At 37.3% G+C, this 17,619-nt stretch overlaps 2 protein-coding genes across 26 annotated transcripts in view; one reads left to right on the top strand and one right to left on the bottom strand.

Moving 5' to 3' along the window:
• Window positions 1–79: 79 nt before the first annotated feature.
• Window positions 80–4,859, top strand: YAE1 (YAE1 maturation factor of ABCE1). 7 transcript variants are annotated; one of them, XM_064420543.1, is made up of 4 exons: window positions 80–188; window positions 884–1,185; window positions 2,827–2,948; window positions 3,424–4,859. In XM_064420543.1, the coding sequence occupies exons 2-4, from the start codon at window positions 1,069–1,071 to the stop codon at window positions 3,845–3,847; spliced, it is 663 nt and encodes a 220-aa protein (XP_064276613.1). In that variant the 5' UTR covers window positions 80–188; window positions 884–1,068; the 3' UTR covers window positions 3,848–4,859. The 7 variants fall into 7 exon arrangements, with proteins under 7 accessions (XP_064276613.1, XP_064276638.1, XP_064276604.1 ...); XM_064420568.1 differs by having other exon boundaries at window positions 81–188; window positions 1,048–1,185; XM_064420534.1 differs by having other exon boundaries at window positions 83–145.
• The window catches only part of LOC135300682 (mediator of RNA polymerase II transcription subunit 1-like), a 27,353-nt gene continuing 13,989 nt past the window's right edge, over window positions 4,256–17,619 (bottom strand). For 16 of the 19 annotated variants that reach the window (XM_064420437.1, XM_064420388.1, XM_064420449.1 and 13 more), the window contains 14 exons: window positions 17,380–17,434; window positions 16,833–16,965; window positions 15,736–15,764; window positions 13,340–13,411; window positions 13,172–13,246; window positions 11,940–12,010; window positions 11,519–11,584; window positions 11,010–11,118; window positions 10,193–10,317; window positions 9,734–9,846; window positions 7,847–8,042; window positions 7,437–7,532; window positions 6,889–6,997; window positions 4,256–5,817 (listed from right to left, as the gene is read on the bottom strand). In XM_064420437.1, coding sequence (XP_064276507.1) covers window positions 5,685–5,817; window positions 6,889–6,997; window positions 7,437–7,532; window positions 7,847–8,042; window positions 9,734–9,846; window positions 10,193–10,317; window positions 11,010–11,118; window positions 11,519–11,584; window positions 11,940–12,010; window positions 13,172–13,246; window positions 13,340–13,411; window positions 15,736–15,764; window positions 16,833–16,965; window positions 17,380–17,434 — 1,382 coding nt within the window. In that variant the 3' untranslated portion in view covers window positions 4,256–5,684. The remainder of the gene's footprint in view (window positions 5,818–6,888; window positions 6,998–7,436; window positions 7,533–7,846; window positions 8,043–9,733; window positions 9,847–10,192; window positions 10,318–11,009; window positions 11,119–11,518; window positions 11,585–11,939; window positions 12,011–13,171; window positions 13,247–13,339; window positions 13,412–15,735; window positions 15,765–16,832; window positions 16,966–17,379; window positions 17,435–17,619) is intronic. The other 3 variants (XM_064420467.1, XM_064420443.1, XM_064420522.1) reach the window with 3 other exon arrangements.

Below are 17,619 nucleotides of genomic sequence, written 5' to 3'. Positions count from 1 at the left end.
TCACTCAAGATGGCGCCTCCAGTGTCTCCGACGGGCTCTGACGTCATGGCTGTCGCTGCCCAATTACTTCCGCCGGCAGTGGCGTCCGCCTTCCCTCAGTGAAGATGGCGGAGCGCGGCACGCAGCGCCGGCGGCTGCGGTGAGGGTCAGTGTGCGGGGCCGGGCTGGCGACGGCGGCTGCGGTGAGGGTCAGTGTGCGGGGTCGGGCTGGCGACGGCGGTCGTGCGAGCAGCGCGGAAAGGCGAGGCGGGAGGAGGCAGCATCTGTGGCCGGCCGGGGAGAAGGAAGGCTCCCCACGGCATGGCCGCTTCTAGGGAGCTGGGCAGGTGCGCGGCCCTGGGAGATGCCCCGCTTACCCTCCTCAGGCTGCAGAACCCCAGCCGGTTCTGTCCCAGGGTCCTGGGTTCTCTGGGAGCCGTCGGTGTATTCTAACAATTTACAGCGAGGCAAATGAATTAGCTGTGAGATGCTTCTCAAAGTTTTCGTCATAGGAAAAGATTAAATAACCCGAAAATTTCTCCTTTCCACTGCAGCAGCACTTGCTAATTCTTTATTCAAAATCGAAAGCACTGTTTTTGTTTTATAAGATAGTTAAATATTTGGCATAATCAGAAACCTGTCAATCAGAGGTGAAAGTACTTCCCAGTTATTAACTCTGCAAGTATTAACCTGTGTGTAGTAATTGGGTATACAATATTGACTGTTGGAAGCAAGTCATAAAGTTGTTTCTGCCAGCTGTCCTTGTACTGTAGTATTCATAAATGCTGCATTGGTGTCCATGTGTGTGTCAGTGCCGTAAGATGGGAAGGAACTATCCTAAGTTGCCCTAATAGATCTCAGAAGTTACCTTACAAACGATGATCTGACTGCCTTTTCTTGACAGATGCACCCCAATGGCACACAGAGCCAAGTTCCCATGTAGAGCTTGAATAATCAGCGCCATTCCTGGCTTCTCTTCGGAGCTCAGTTTTTTGCCAATACTTCTAACCTGACACTTCACCAGAGGCACTTCTGAGAGTTTCTCAGTGTTTTTTACCACATAAACAGGGGTCACAGGGCACTGCTATTATGTCCTGGGTACAAGTAGCAGTCAGCCAATCCAGTGAGGATATATTTGATGAAGATGCAGATGAGATGTATCTACTACAGAAGGAATGGAACAGCACTATGAAGAAGAGATTGAAGGTATTTCTATAAAAATGGTTTAATACATTTTTAGCCATTTTAGATTTACTGACATTTAACTTGCTGCACATGTGAATTATTTAAAGGGGAAAGTAAAAGTAGCTGCTTAAAAGTTATTGTGGCCTACTTTCTTCTGAATATCAGGGAAATATGGCAGAAATTGATGTAAACACTACTTAGTAGTCGCCAGAGCAAAGTACTGTTTTACCAGAAGACATTGACTCCTTCTGCACAACCACATGCATTTATGAAAGGCAGTGCTGAATTGTGATGTAAGCTACTTGCTTTTTACTTGTAGGTATAGCCCTAGTAAATGTAGGGCAACAGAGCTCGGCAGTGCTAATAAAGACATGTGAGATGTTTGGGGTTTTGAGTAGAGTTACTCATCAGTCAGAATGTAAAATGTGTGACTCCATGTGCAACCACAATTGGCCATTGTGGTCTGTGGTTGAATCTGAGCTCTTTGGTTGATTTATTCTCCAAGTGAAATATCCATTTTATGAAAGCTGCTTTCCTTTTTTTTTTTTTTTAATTTTTACGAATTTTCATTTTATGAAAGCCTTTGCCTCTCTGCGGTTCTGCAGGGAACAAAACAAGTTCATAAACAGATGAGTTCAACAGATACTGTGTCATTCAGAGTGGGGCCAGTAGGGCTCCTCTGCTCACAGCTGAGCAGCGTTTGGCTGAAGAACATGCATGGAAACGGTTGTGTCGGCAGTTGGTGAGCAATGGTATTACAGCAGTCCCAGCGTAGTTTCCTTCATCTGAGTTCCATGAAAAGACTGGTTTTCTTAAGGAACTATTTAGTGTTCTTACCGAAATCCCTCTAGTATTTTTGAGTAGATACTGCAAAATCATGAAGTGTTATTGAAGTTAGAGTTGTGTGTTGGGCAAAATAAATTTTTGCGTTCCAGACTACTTTTCTAGCAAGGCCACCGTGAGCAAACAGGAGTTTTCATTTTTGTAGCTTGTAATTTTCATATGAAAAAAAGTTAAGATTTGTTCTGTTAATCTTGTAATGTGGTTATAATATAAAGAAAGTAATTTGCATTACAATAATTAGCTGTTTACTTAAAGAAAGCAGTCCCAATGTTAAGTGTATTTATGTGTGACTCAGTCAATCGCTCTTTTTCTGGTATAACTCTTGAATGGAGTGAGGTCCAGCAAATAAAGGAGCAATGCTCAGCAGTTAATTTTGTGAAAATAAATTAATTCCATGTAGATGGATTACAGCTAGAAGAGATAAAGGGGAAGATTGGCAGCCGGCATATCTTTTTAGATAGAAAAAAGAAGTCTGTGTGGTACTTCTAAGTCCATTTCTCACAAAGGAGTTGGTAGTCATTAAAAGCAAACATGCTATTTTTTTTTTTAATCTTTCTAAAAGAAGTTTCCCTATTTTCTCAGTTTCTGGGAATCCTTTTGGGAAAAGTAAAAAACTACATCTTACAGATCAGTAAATCATAGTATACTGCAACAAGCATGTTTTGCTTTGGCAGTGAGTGTAGCTGTGAAGGATGTTCAGATATAGAAGCTGTAACTAAGAGATGTGATACTTAAAATTTTTTACTGTTATGTATTTGTCAGAGGTCCACTTTGTCATGTTGTGACACTGAGCAGCCTGTTTCACTGCTTTTGTTACAGGAAGGCTATAGGGATGGAATTGAGGCCGGGAAAGAACTTGCACTCCAGACAGGCTTTAATCAAGGTTACAGACACGGTGCCAAGCTGATGATTACATGTGGCCAGTTCAAAGGAACCCTGAAGTAGGTTACAAACTCCTTACGGTCAAGTGTATGTGGAGGGTGTGTAACAGGGGAACACACATATGAGTTGTTGTTTGTTTTAATTAAAAAACCAAACCAACCAACTAAAAAAAAACCAAAAAACCCAAACAAAACAAAAAAAACACCACCACCAACCAACAACAACAAAACAAATATTTTGAAACTGTCCAAAGTGAGCAACCTGAGAATTCCCCCATCTTGAGAATAAGGAATGCCTGCCTGGGTGTAGAAGTATAATTTCTAAAAAGTCTCTTTCAGTTCTCTTCCACAATTGTCTGAATCTACATATTTAAGCTTAATATTTAGTTCTACTGCCTGAATTTTCCATAAATCATGAATTATACATAAATGTATTTATGATACATAGATACCTTGTCACATTGCTGTCTATCTACCTCCACCAAGTGGAGATCTATGTAGATGAATATAATCACTTTTGTTGTTCACTTTTCAGTGCTCTCTTATCCTGGTGTCATTTTAATGGACATAATTCTGCTCTAAGTACAATAAATAATCTTCTTGATGTGGTTGGAAAGCATGAAGATGATGTGCTTAAGTATCTGAATTCTACTGAAGAAGAGCCACATCTTGGACACATTTTAGCCTCAGTTCAGGACATGGACCTTAATCACACAGCTGGGACAGAGTACAGGGAAGTTGAAGACGGAAAACACGACGACTGTGGCAGCTCTGGTGAAAACATTTGTAGGAATAATGGTGTGGTTGGTTCCTTGCAGTCTGAGTGCAGCAAGGCAAATCTCTGCACAGATCCTGAAAAGTCAACCCTTGCTTGGGTTAAAATGCAGACTGTTTGGTTAGTAGAGCAACTGGGCTTATCACTGGATGTACTCCATCATGTCCAGCAACTGGAAAATTAGTTTTCCTGTCTCATGGTACTTCAAACTATGACAGCTGATTTTGATTCTTAGTTTGTGGGCCATGTAGAGGCTGATGCATCACTTTTGCTTTAGGGAAAATCTAATTTTGATGTTTTACAGTAGAAGTAATTTTTGTAAATCTTTGCCATGATTTTGGCTCTGGGCAAAACCCTTCACTTTCAACCTTAAAGGTAACATTCACAGAAAGGGGCAGGGACTTTAAAGCTTTACAAAGAGTTACTAAACATGTTTCTGTTTTGTGTCGGGAGGTCCCATTTCACCCTCATTTTTTTCTTGGCAGCAGCTTGGAAATGAAATGGGTCCATTAAATAGCTCCTTTTAAATTGGTCCCCTGCAATATCAAAAGAGTAAATGCTATGGAAATGGTCAGTGTTTTTGCAGAATAGGCTGCTGTTGATGATATGCTGTGTGCAGAATAGAACATGATATGCTGTGATTCCTAGTGCTGTGACTCTCTAGTCACTTTTTGTCAAATTCTACGTGTTATCTTTTCTACCCACGATGCAATGCACTTTCACAGTTAAAAACTATATTCCCCTCCTTATACAGTTTCCCCTTCTTATATAGTTATATTTGTCACTTTTGCTGAAAACTCACTATTTTCCTCAAATGCAGAATTGCTGACAATTCCTTGTTTTACTTTTAGACATCTACTCTTATCATGTCAGACCACACTTAATATGCTTCCAGTCCAATGAACATCCTTTCGTTATTTTTGTATTTATTTTGTCAGTCCATCTAGCCTGATCTCTTTCCCACATTCCAATAATGTTTTTCTCAAACTCTTCAAGGAAGCCAAGCTTATTCACTACCTCTTAGAAGCACATTGGCCACACATGCCTGTTTCTGATTATTCTGTAACTATTCTGTATTTGACTTGCTTTCCCATTGCTTTCCTTCACTGTAGCTGTAAATTGCTCTGTTTGGGAAGTTTTTTCTTCGTGAATGCCTCTGTTTTACACTAATTAAACTGATTTATAGTAAGTTCCCAGCTTACTTGTTGGAAGTTTCCTGTAACTCATTCTTATTGGAGACAAAGGAATATTCCAGACCTAGGCAAAGTAAGATTTTGAACAGTAAACTATAATTTAAAAAAAATCACAAAACCATTTCTAAAGGCAAGAAAAAATCTAAGGCAAAAATTCCTTGTTTTTCAGAGCCTGAGTTTTGTACAACATTTTTACTAAAGACTCTGTTACACTGTCAGAGTTGACATTACTTTTCTTCAAAAGCTTGTCTTGTGTTATACACTTGTGTTATACACATATCATGTATGTTAAACACAGATTTCTTCCATATTCTGGTAGAATATGATGCAGACAGTGTTGGAATATATATATATAATTTTCCTAACTAATTTTTAATGAGTTGTTTTAACTAATTGTAAGCAGTGCCCACTTCTAGGCAATACCACTTAATTTTCTTTGCAGACCTATTTTGATCATTAAATCACTGAAACCTTGAGTTTGTTAAAACTATGACTAACAATCTTCAGTGAACAAAGCCAAAGGAATTTGAAGATTGGACATCTGGGATCCTAAATTTATGGCCATTCAAGGACATCAGAGTAACCAGAAGATATGGAGGAGATTAAGGCTTGGAAAATTGGAGAAAAATATAAAAGAAGGAATAAAGGATGTGGACCAGATTAGCATGAAGAGAAAGAAATCAGTAACTAAGAGGGGGTTCCACGTTATCACCCAGAGTTTCCAGTTTGGCTGTAGAGAGATTTTCTTCTGTACTTTCTGTATTATTTGGCTTATCTGTCACTACCCAGTCTTGCTGACCAGCACCAGAAAGGCTTTCTTTGAGACTGTTAGAATCTGTAGTTTGCTCCGAATTGTGGTCCAGGTTGTTGTTCTGTGTCCATGTCTTGTGTTTCACTGTCAGCTTTCACCTTGGCAGCATTCCTGAAAACAGCTCTCATGACAACTGGGACTGACATGCAACTGAAGAAGGAAATAACACATTAGTCACTATTATAGACATCATACTTTCTTTAAACTGTAGCTGACACCTGAATGAAAACCAGCATTACCTCCTTTCTGTTTTTATCTGCCTCCTTTCTGTTTTTGTCTCATACAACCTGGTGTTACTTTGTAGCCATTATATAAACTACATGTGCTGTACCAGAAATACATGTTAACACACTGAAATTTAGTGCTGAGTCTTTGAAGTTAGGTGTGCACAGAAACTTTGACTGAAAGAGGAGGAGGTCTTTCAGTCTGGTCAATCTGGTCAACAAAAACAAAAGTCATAAGGGTGCTTCTAGTGAAAACCAAAACTAAGAATATTGAAATATATTAATTCTTCTTGAGTTTTATAATTGTAACCATGTTTTGTGTAACACAGGTACAGAAGGTATCTTTTCTAAAACACTGTTTATACTGGAGGAGATTTTTTCCCACTCATAACCTGGATCCAAAAATATTACTTTGTTTAAAATCAGGTTCAAAATCCAACCTGCATTGGTTTTGTTGTCATCAAACAGATGATAGTTGTGTACTAGCTTATGCCAAATCACTTAGTGCTCTTAGACTATGTTCTGAATCAGTTTGTCTAGCTATGTTCATGTGTCACAACAACTCGCTGTCTTGGAATTTGTTCAGAAAACAAGCCAGTCAGTGTTGTAGACATGCCATATACAACTCACTTTCTGAAGAGAAGCACTGGTACTATTAGATAGGTATGTAAAAAGACCTTTCCATGCTATTTGAAGTTACACTAGACATGAGCCTGTCATCAGCTAGAGTCTTCAGAAAAGCATCTTTTTATAAGGTAAAACTCTTCACTCAATAGTCTTTCTTTGCTTCCACATGCTTTCTACTAGAAACACTTCATCACTGTTAATGTTTAAAATTTTTGAAAGAGATACTTAAGACACTGAAGTAACTTATTCCCATTACTGTATTACAGCATTTTATTAGAGTGACGTTTTTCCAGTTGCTGAGTTCATGGCATTATGAGTGCACATGATATTTCCATTTAATGGACATCTGTTATGAAATAAAAATACTTACCGTTTCACAGCTCTTGCTATGAAGTCATCAGTAGAATTTAGAGTCGGATCTTGAGGATTTAAATGAAGGTGACATTGGACTTCTCTAGAGGTTATAACATCAATTACCACTAGGAAGGAAAAGAACAGAAAAATCTTTATTTTGAAATACTTAGAAACATTGAAAACCATCCTTTCATTCTGATGCTTGAAGAGATGTAAGACTGAAGTCAGTGGAAAGAGGTTTGCAGCAATATATTTGCATGGCTTGTTTTTTGTTAATATACTTAAATCAGAAATAGTGGAAGTTACAATTTATTAATTAAATGCAGGCCAAGACAAAACAGGACTTTAATATTTGCATTTACTTTCTATATTATTCTGAGTACAGAACACCTTCTAGTAAGCAGTTTATACACAAGTGCATACACTTCATATTTTCTCCTGGGCTGCACACTGTTGAGTGGCCCTTAGACTGTTTGTAACCCAAAAACATAGTGCAGGAGCCTAGACAGAAACAAGTCCCCTGTCAGCTCAGTAGAGAGGACATAGCAATTATTCCACACGTACCACAGGCTAAATTCTCTTTCACAGGATGAAGGAAAAAGACAGAAAAGCTGGTGTTCTTGTGTGGTACCACTTCAAAGTAAACCAGTTCTGAATCATCTAGAAATAAAAATACTGTTTAGTGATATCCACCATTGAAGCTGGGTTCTTTTTGGCTGAATGATATGCCAGAATTTTAAAAATACTGATACAGTAGTCTAATTTTTCATTACTTTGATGACTTAGTTTATGTAAATAGAATGAGCATAGAATTTTTTTTAAAAAATCAATACAGTGTTAAGAATATTTTATCTTTTACAGTACTCCACAAGTAATGACAGTTTTGGCAAGGGACTAGTAAAATCTGTCAACACCCAATTTAGAAACTAGTTTCTCTCTAATGCTGTGCCATCACTTCCAGCCACACAATTTACCTTCATTTATAGGCTTCTCAGAGACACAGCTACTGATAAGAGTGTTATATGCCACTTGATGTCGAAGAATCTCTATTATGCCAGGCACACACTTTGGATGGCTAAATGGGATTTTATTGACCAAGGCTCCTGCTAAACCTGATTTTGCTGAGCCCTTGTTTATGAAGTAACAGTGCTTTGGGTGATCTGGAAGAGACTAAGCAACAAATAATGGTGATGTTTCAAGGACTGGAAACAGGAAAGTAAAGCTTGATGTTATCAGGCAATTGTACAATCTACAACAAAAATATTTTTGGAAGATACATTTCTAGCACGTCCATGGTACCTATGCATTTCTAGTAGAATCCTTAGCAGAAGCTAAATGAGATCCACTCTCCCTCCCAAATACATCCAAATTAGGCAAATATACCCAGAGCCAAGTGGTCAGGAGTTCAAGTGTCATCAGTTCTTCCAAATATTTTTCAGAGCCCTATAGGCTATAAAAATGTTAGTGGCCAAAATAATAATATCATAGTAATGCTGCTTGACAGTTGCACAAACAGGATAGCAGTTTTGCTGGAAATCTCTTCTGGACATCAGATGTTGTTCCAACCTCCATCACTACTACTTTTTGTTTGGAAAGATATGTTTGGCTGGAATATCTCACGATTCATTTGAAGATGAGGAGGAAATAGTAAGAAAAATTTACCACCTGTCCTTGTTAACAGTGATTCTATGACAAAATTAGACATGGAGTATGGTGTTATCTACTTTAGGATGCCAACTGGAATGTCCCCTCAAGAACAGGGCAGGACACTTAATGAGGAGGGCCTACATTAACAAAGGCTGAAGAGCTTTTCCTTCTGTGTTCATGGATCAAACATATTTCCCCTACACTCATTTCAAGGTTAGAATACAATTTAGTAATTCTAGAAATAAAATCTTTAAACTCAGAAGTAAAACCTCCCACCAAGTACAAATATTTTAGGGAATTGTTGAAAAGTTACAGAGCCTTTCATGTGCATCCAATAGAACTGAAAGATTATTTCCATCTTCCAGAAGATAAGAGCTTTGCCAAACATTATTTTAGCATGGTGTAAATTTACTACTACCTTCTGTACCACCACCTCGAGGTCCAAGAACTAAGCAGGCAATGAGCTCTACGAACACTGCTAGTAGAACAGAAAAAAAGTACCCTCTTGTTTTGCTGCCATTAATTGCAAAATTAATGTTTCCTAGCAAAAAAATTAGATCTTTGAAGCTTGTATTGTAGTTGCCCTATACATAAATCTGGCAGAAAGCATCTTAGCCACAACTTTCTGTTCTAAAACTTAACATCTAATGCAACTGTATTTCAATAATGCAGTTATTAAAAGGAAAGCCTTCTTCAGTTAAACAACCTTGTCTCTAGATAGCAGTTGGCATCACTGTTGTAACACTTTATATTTTTCTTCCTGCCAGTCCCTTTAAAAGGAATCAATTATCCCACTCTTATCTAATTAAGAAGCCCCTTTTGTTAAAACAGTGTGACATGCAGCATGATAAAGATCTTCAAAAGTCTAGGTAAGTACCTTCTTGGGACTTGCTCTTCACACCAGTAAATAAGTTTCCTTCTTTTTAAGGCATTAATGATAAACTTCTGAGCAATTTTTAGCAGAGTAAATATTTGGGTTACAGACAAATTAGCATGACTTTAGCAGCCAAGCACACAGTGTTTTATTAATGAGCATGAGATGCTCACCTACATGAAAGGCTCTAATACTGCTTTGTAAATTGAACTATTTCCTAAAGAGCCCTTTTGTTGGGATTCTGGGAAACCTACATTACTTGCTTATGGGGAAATGGTAATTCAGTATATCTATCTCCTGCGCAACAGCACAGTGTGTATCAGATGCACACTATACTTACCACAAAGAAACAAGATTTATTTGTAGACAAGTCTTCACTGCATTTTTCTTTAAGAGTAGACTGAACAATTAGCTCATACAGTGGAGCTAGTTTCAAGCCAGAAATCTGAATTCCTGAAACCAGGTCATTATTTTTATTAGCAATTAGGTTAAGACAGTAGGTTATGAAAGCTATTATTAAAAACAAACCCAATGTTTTGAAAAGACAAAAATATTGATTTTATTTCTTATTCCCCATTTTTGCTATTGGGAATTTGAGGTAGAGTGTTTAACTTTGCCTGTACTTGTCGTAGCTTTAGAATTTTTGTGTTTTGCATTGGTTGTTACACTTGGACTGGTAGAACAGAATATGTTCTGCCCAAGAAGCAACTTCTTGCAACTTTAACATGGGCAAGGAAAAAGCAAATAAGCATTGCATAGTCACAGAAGTACTTAGTCTTAAAAAACAATTATAACAAGCCTGTGAGCTTCTGTATCTCTTCAATACTGGATGAAGACACTGGAATAGGCTGATGAAACTTCAGAACAAAATGAGCTGGCAAATCCATGCTTAGTTCATCAGTCAGTTGCAAAAAAGCAGGGTTGCTAGGAAAAAAATTGTCAGAACGAAAGTTTTTTACAGAAATTGCCATAACAAGGATTCCTAATGCGAGGCCACTATTAGCAGTTTATTGTGTTCCATACATTTTCTTGTATGGAACTTGAGAAGTGTTTTGCTTTTTAAATGCAACGTTAATAGTTTAAAACATGGTTAATGTGAAAACCGACAGAAAGGAAAAGTGAGACACAGAAACTGGGTGGTGTTTTTTACAAATAATTTTAAAGTATTTTAGTTCAGAAAGTTACTTCAGACTTCCCCTCCAGACAACACTGAGGTAGGGAGAGATGAGGTGTCAGTCCCATAGTGGGATGACAAACTATTTTGTGTATTTTAGGTGTAATATCTCTCAGTAAATGCTTTCTTTACTGTGAATCTATATCTTGTTGAATACTAGGAAGTTCATTAATATTGCTCCAGTGTCTCTTTCTGGCTTCAAATCTATGAATAAATTCATAGTTCAATGCAACTGACACAGTTAAATATGAACATAATACCTTCAAAATCCATTTGGGAAAACCATAAAAGCCACAGATTATAGACAGTGTAGCTATGGAGCATAAAGCCATAAATGAAACAGAACTTTCTGTTTCAGCAGAGACTAAATGTAACTTATGTGGAAGTCAGTGCCAGGGACTTGTAAATCCATTTCTGTATTGACAAGTGTCCAGAGTCTCACCTGTCCTCTCCAGCATGAGGATCTATAATTAATGGAGAAAGAGGCAGTTTGTGGAGTGAATCTGTGCCTTCAACAGTTACAACTATTTTAGTTCCACATACCTGGGAACCTGAGGGAGAAAGAGAATGGCATTATTTTCCTTAATTTAGTGTATATTAATCCTATGCATACAAAATATACAATAGTAAGGACTTGGAAAGTCAGGTCCAACTGAGCCACAGTGGTGTGGGCAGTGAAGAGAAGCCTACACTGACCACAGCCAAAAAGCCAAAGTTGCCCAAAGATGATAGCAGCAATAGCTGAATCAACAACCAAAACATGGAATGTAGTTTTCTGAGGGACATTAAAACTGTGCTAAAATGCATCACATAAACTGTTCTACTAAACTAGAATTTTAACCTTTAGTTCTGAGCTTTCATTAGTTAACTTTACTAAATGAAACAGGTAGTATTGAAAATCTCTTGTTAGCTATTTCTGCTGAAAGAGCAGAATAGCTGAAATAGCTTTACCATGATTTAGTTCTGCTTCCAAAACTTGATAGGGAGAAATGTAAAATTCAATGTTCATTGGGGTTCCTGAGGAATAAAAAAATAATGGTTACTATGCAAGTCAGTAGAGGAAATATGTTGGGTGCCTTGACATAAAGATGAAAAAACCAACACTGTAGATGGGCAGAAGGGATTCCTTGTAAGAGTACTTACAATATCTGTTTAATATATGTTCTGTATATATGTATGTTATCTGAGAATACAGGCACAGTAAGTCACTACAGCAGGTTTTATTTATAGTAGAGGATCTTTCCTATACAGAAAGATCAACTCAGTAGTGTGTTTTGATTACAATTCTTTGAATTCAGAAATGGGAAAAGAAAAAAAAAAGGGGGAGAAAAAGGCGGGGGGGGAAGGGAGAAAAAAAAAGGAAAAAAATCACCTCCAGTTCTTGGCAGCAGGTGTCCTACTTTTCCATTAAGTACTTCAGTAACTCTGTTTAGATCCTGTGTTCTGTTTCAAAACACATCTTAATTAGTGTTTCCTGCATTGCACTGTTAGCTAGGCTAATGTAATTTCTAATTTGTATTCTTAATCGAAAGAAGACAATGTTTTCCTGGAAGTAGATTGTATGTCCAGCTTCCAAAAGACCACAACTCCACACATGCATTACTTCTGGGACTTGGGCTTCCACTTTCCCTGTATCTGAGCTCTTTCATGTTGCACTATGGTGTGCTATTTACCAGAAATTAAGGGGGGCAACTGGTTGAAAAAAGAACAAACAAATAGCCTGGATAAACTAACTTGGACAGAACCACTCTCTGATTTCAAGAGTGTTTATATAGCTGAATACATACAGCCATACATTTACATAGCTGTGCACTAACTCTCCAGTGCATTGACTTACAGCATAGACAGGACAAATAATCTGTTTAACTTATAAATAATATTAACTGAGATATCATTGAACAGCAAGGATACAGCACTTTAGTTCATAGTGTTATTATGCTTCATAAGGGAAAACCGTAAAAATAATCCAAGAGGGTGTTTCAAGTTACAGGAGGCCATACCTGCCAAGGTATGTGTGTATGTAACTTAATAGGCAAGGTATCAGAGAATATACTTCAAAAATCCAGAAGGAAAGCACTGCCCTCAATTCTTATTTATTGAAAATAATGAAAATCCTTATACAATTACCAGAAGGTTTAGGAAACTGTTCCCCATCTGTCTGTAATTCTACTCTATGAAAGGACAAATGGCAAAAGGGAGGAGAAAAGCTGCCACCCACTCCTCCTGATCTAAAACCTGAGGACAAAATGAGATACCCAAACAGCAGAATCCCAAGAGGTCTATTTTACTTCTGCCACAGAGAGATGTAAACATAACTGCTGACTTTCAGACACGCTGTTTACTCCCAGTGGGTGGTCATGTGCACACACCCCCAAGCTTTGTAACCAACCAGTTTCCCAGGAAGTCCCTTAGATAAAGCACAGGAGTTCAGTAGATCGACTGGTTTGCTTGTCTGGGGTTGACAAAGGCTTCAAGTTTCCCAGTGGGAGAAAACTCATTAGCCTTCCACATCCTGCTCTATAATTAGGTCAGTTAACTTTGTTTTTAGTGAAATGAAGGGGTGTGGGTAGAGGTAAAGGGACAAAGGCATAGACTGTAAGTTACCTGTCAAGAAGAGACATTGAATAAAGGTCTTTTTCAAGGGCCTGCAAAGCAAGATATCCCTTAGCTTTCATTTCGCTGGGAGAGAAAAAAGACAATTTATTATTTTTGTAAGTAAACAAAAGTTAGACTATGGATTTCAAAAATTTTTGAGTAAAAAATAACTACAACCTGTTTCCTGGAATTTGATACATATTTGACAGGTCTTCTAGAATCTTGCCAAAGGCATCATAGTTCTTCATTCTAACAAAAATAAATAATGACTATCACACTACTAAATGAGATAGAAAATAACTCTTTTATACATAACTTGATAGAAAAGGCACCATTTCAGAGTGACAGTGGCCCCCTCCTTATCAGATCAAGTAGCAGTACTGATTTTAATTTTCTTAGAAGATACCAGAAAATGTAAACCTTTGGTTTTGTTGCAAGAAGCACTGTAATTGCAGCTGAAATTGGCACTGAAGTAGGCACTACTGAAAGCAATAATTGTACATGAAACGCAAATATGACAGCTCATCAACTGCAAAACACTTTTCCTGATGTTCCAATAAAGCTAGTCATGTAGTACTACTTCCCTAAGACCTTGCATGCATATATTGATCTTTTCATTAAAATATCAAAATTGTATTAATGCCGCACTTCATAGCACCATGTGAGAGAGACAGACCTTAAATATAACTAATAGATACATCAACCAAAAAAAAAAAAAGAAAAAAAAAAAGGGACAAATGGCTTGGTTTGTAAATGAATGGTTCAGACTGCTCAAACCCCAGAATTTCTGTGGAACTTGACTTGGTGTGGCAGTGCGGAGCAGTGTTCAGACTAACCCACCTGTGCTTAAGTGCATTACTCCTGTGCTTAAGTAGATTTTACGTGAGTTTTATAAGCCTTACTAGACTCTGGTGCAGCAGTCACAAAGACAGCTCAAGACTTCCTTTCCTATGCAGATGTGGCTGTAGTGTGGATCAGCAGAGACAAAATAAGCCTGCCTGAACTTTTACACAGGGACAAACTCTTTCAAACCTGGAACCTAAACAAGTCACTCAGCTCTCCTCTGTTTTTTTTCCAGCTAGACTAATGGGGAAGCAGGGAAAAAGGAGGGAAGCAGGCATGCATGGTACAGGAACAGACACAGCACTAGACTGTGCATTAGCTGGCTGGTTCATCTTAATTTTATAGTTACTTTGAGACTTACAGGAAACATTACACATATAACAAACTGCCTTACAACTAAATAAAATACTACACCAAGAGGTGTAGAAGGGATAACTGTGCTTTGTGACAAATCTTAACAAAACCAGGAAGGCAGAAAAGTAGTACCCACAGTACCAATGGTAACTATATGCCAGTGCTCAGAACCAAACTGCTGGCAGTAACATCACTGGAAATCAAAAATCTAGGAAAATGCAAGTTCAAGTTTTAAGTCATAGCTGTTTACATCCATAAAGCTAATATAACTTCATTTCTGAGGGAAAAGAGGACTGAAAAAACTGATTATGAATAATATAAAAGAGAGATTAAACACTAAAGGTCAATGATTATTTATTCTCTTTTTACCTTCTCTATCTACTATTCGGCCACAGTATTTAAGAATCCAATTTCCTAAATATACTACTACTACTACTACTACTACTACTACTACTACTACTACTACTACTATTATTATTATTATTATTGTTATTGTTGTTATTATCCATATTCATTGAAGAACTTGTAAATAGACTTAAAGTGGTGGCCTGACCTGGAGCAGCAACTATTCAGACAGAACAAAATGTGGTAATAAATAAATAAATAAATAAATAAATAAATAAATATATATATATATATATATATATATATATAGTGCCTTACTGCTACATGAGAAAATTAGGGTCACATCTCCCCCTGTGCATTTGCAAAGAATCTCAGGCCATGTGATACCTCCTTGCTTTCATTGCTGTGAGAGAAGTCTGAAGGGTAAGCAGTTAAAGTATTTGCATAAGGACAATACGAGGGCTATTTAGTATTTGATGGAAGGAGGAGAGGAAAAGTAATACCTAGTTTGTATGTGTAAATCTGCCAGTTCTGAATTGTCATGATCATGATCTGAATTGTCCATTACCAAAACTATGGGTCCAAGTAGTTCTATAATTCTTGCAATCGAGACAAAGGCCAATATTCCAAGGCTGTGTTTGACTGGCAGCTAGAGCCAACATATTGGGGATTACTCTTTACCCTTGCTCCATTGAAGCAGATGTATTCGAAGGAATGACTTGAGAAATAAATAATGCCTGGAGTACCTTTACAAAATTATATTTGCTTCAGTTTTAGCTTTGCATTTACAAATTCAAAGCAGATATTGCAATGACAACCAACTTCCAATATGGAGGATTGGAACCAACTTCCCACAAGAAATGGAATCCAAAATGGTGTCACTTCTATTGTTTTCTGAATTCATATTATTGTTCCCTGATCCTCTTTCCCTTTTCTTTTTTTCCCCCTCTTCAGTTTCTACACTGGAATGAATGGTTCTAGATGAGGAATTCCTTTCCATTCAACATGAAACCCTATATGTGATTCTTTACCTTAGAAGCTGGACCAAATCATCACAAACCTACAGGAATAAGAGACAGGAGTTTCATCTTTCTTGCCATTTGCGATAAATCTTCTATAAGCACTTCATTAGTAATGATAAGCTTGATCCCCATTACTTTTAAGTAGCTGTACAGTTAGCATAAAAAAAAACTTCCCCAACACTCAAAACCAAGATAACAGTGCAATAGCTAAAAAAATACTACTATAATAATTGGAAGAACAAAGGCTCTGTGAAAGAGGATAAAATTAACAGAAATAGTTTGCTCATACTCTTTCAGGAAGAAAATTGCACCTTGGCCAGTTTTTCTTTTATTGATTGTGCTAAAATGCTCTGAATATGCATTTTCATTCTAGTGATATTGTCCATCACTCACTGATCAACAGACCTGTTAAATGAACAATTTGAAATTCCAGGGCTGACTTCAACTAAAAATTATGGACAAAATTAACTCCAGTGTAATAACAGTAATAATGTAATAATCTGGATACTTAGTGACAAAATCCAGAGTTTATGTTCCCCACCCCCCCACAACATCTTGTTGTTATATCTTTGACCTGAAGGGTTGTCTGTAATTCTGTAACAACTGCAGAACATGATATGTGAACTTCAGGGTGATATTCTGTGAATAATTTAATAGAAATTTTGACAGAAAAACATCCCTACTAGTAGAAATACAAATACTCCTAAAGAAGGCAGAATAAAAAACAGAATAGCTCCAAGACATCCACTGAGTATATATATTGCACTAAACCTTGGAAGGAAAATATTTTAGAGCCCCTGTTATTTACTGTATACTGGCAACATTGAAGCATGAAAATAAAAATATTTATGTGTGATACCAAAAATTCTTGGAAGGTGAGTCTGTCAGCTGACTTTTACTGTAATATTTAGCACTAGAGTATTTAGTATCTATAATTGAGTTGTACGTTTAGGTGAGAGATTCAGATGCCTAAAGAGGTAGCCAGTGTCATGAATAGGATTGCATGTATGACAAGACCAAAAGGAAGTCAAAACCTTTCTGACATGACAGCTGGAAGCCAGGTGGGAGAGTACAGCGTCATGAGAGACAGAGAAAATTAATTTTACCACAGGAGCTTCTTCAAAGTGAGCCAACTTTACATCCATCACATCTCCATCCTTCTCCAGCTGAATTTCTACATAAAACATCATTGATGTTATGTAGCAGGTGGTCCCACTTGGGCTAACATGAACAGTAAGTCTGAGAAAAAGAAAAAAAAAAATTGTATACATAAAAATTCTGTCACTTAAAAAAGGAAATTAGTGTAGTTCACTTGGTCATGGGAAGAGACACCAGAGATGCTTCAAATATAACTTTTCCTTGGCTCAGCTTCTGAAAACTATCCAACTAGGCATGTATTTGTGCTCTGCTCTTTACATTATCATGTTAGTCAGCTCAAACCTATTAACCTCCATCTGTAGCTTTAGGATATAGGCATTTATACCCTCTCTTTTCCAGAAACCTTCTCCACAAAGGGCCAATCAAAATAGGCAAATACAATGCATTAGAACACTGAGCTAAAAAATAACATTGTTGACAAGCCATCCAGATGGTATTCCTCTCTGGACTTGAGCCCATACTTGCTCATTTGCATTTATTCCTAAACAAACTTACCCTTTTTGTCTGGATAAAAGTTCCAACGCGTTCATCACAGAAAACATGGATTTAGCTGCAAAAACCAGACAAAAACTGCAATGATCAAGAAGTAGAACCAGTATTTTCTTGCTTTAGAGGATATGATTTAGGTAATAAGAAAATAGTACCTCTTGAATGACTTATTATTAATGACAACTATTATGATTAATAAGTGCTGTGCTGCGTAGAAAATATTCTCAGGCTTTAAGAATAGTTATA

This window comes from Passer domesticus, chromosome 1 (genome assembly GCF_036417665.1).
Source record: "Passer domesticus isolate bPasDom1 chromosome 1, bPasDom1.hap1, whole genome shotgun sequence".
NCBI lineage: Eukaryota > Metazoa > Chordata > Aves > Passeriformes > Passeridae > Passer > Passer domesticus.
This window is presented reverse-complemented; position numbering and strand designations above follow the sequence as displayed.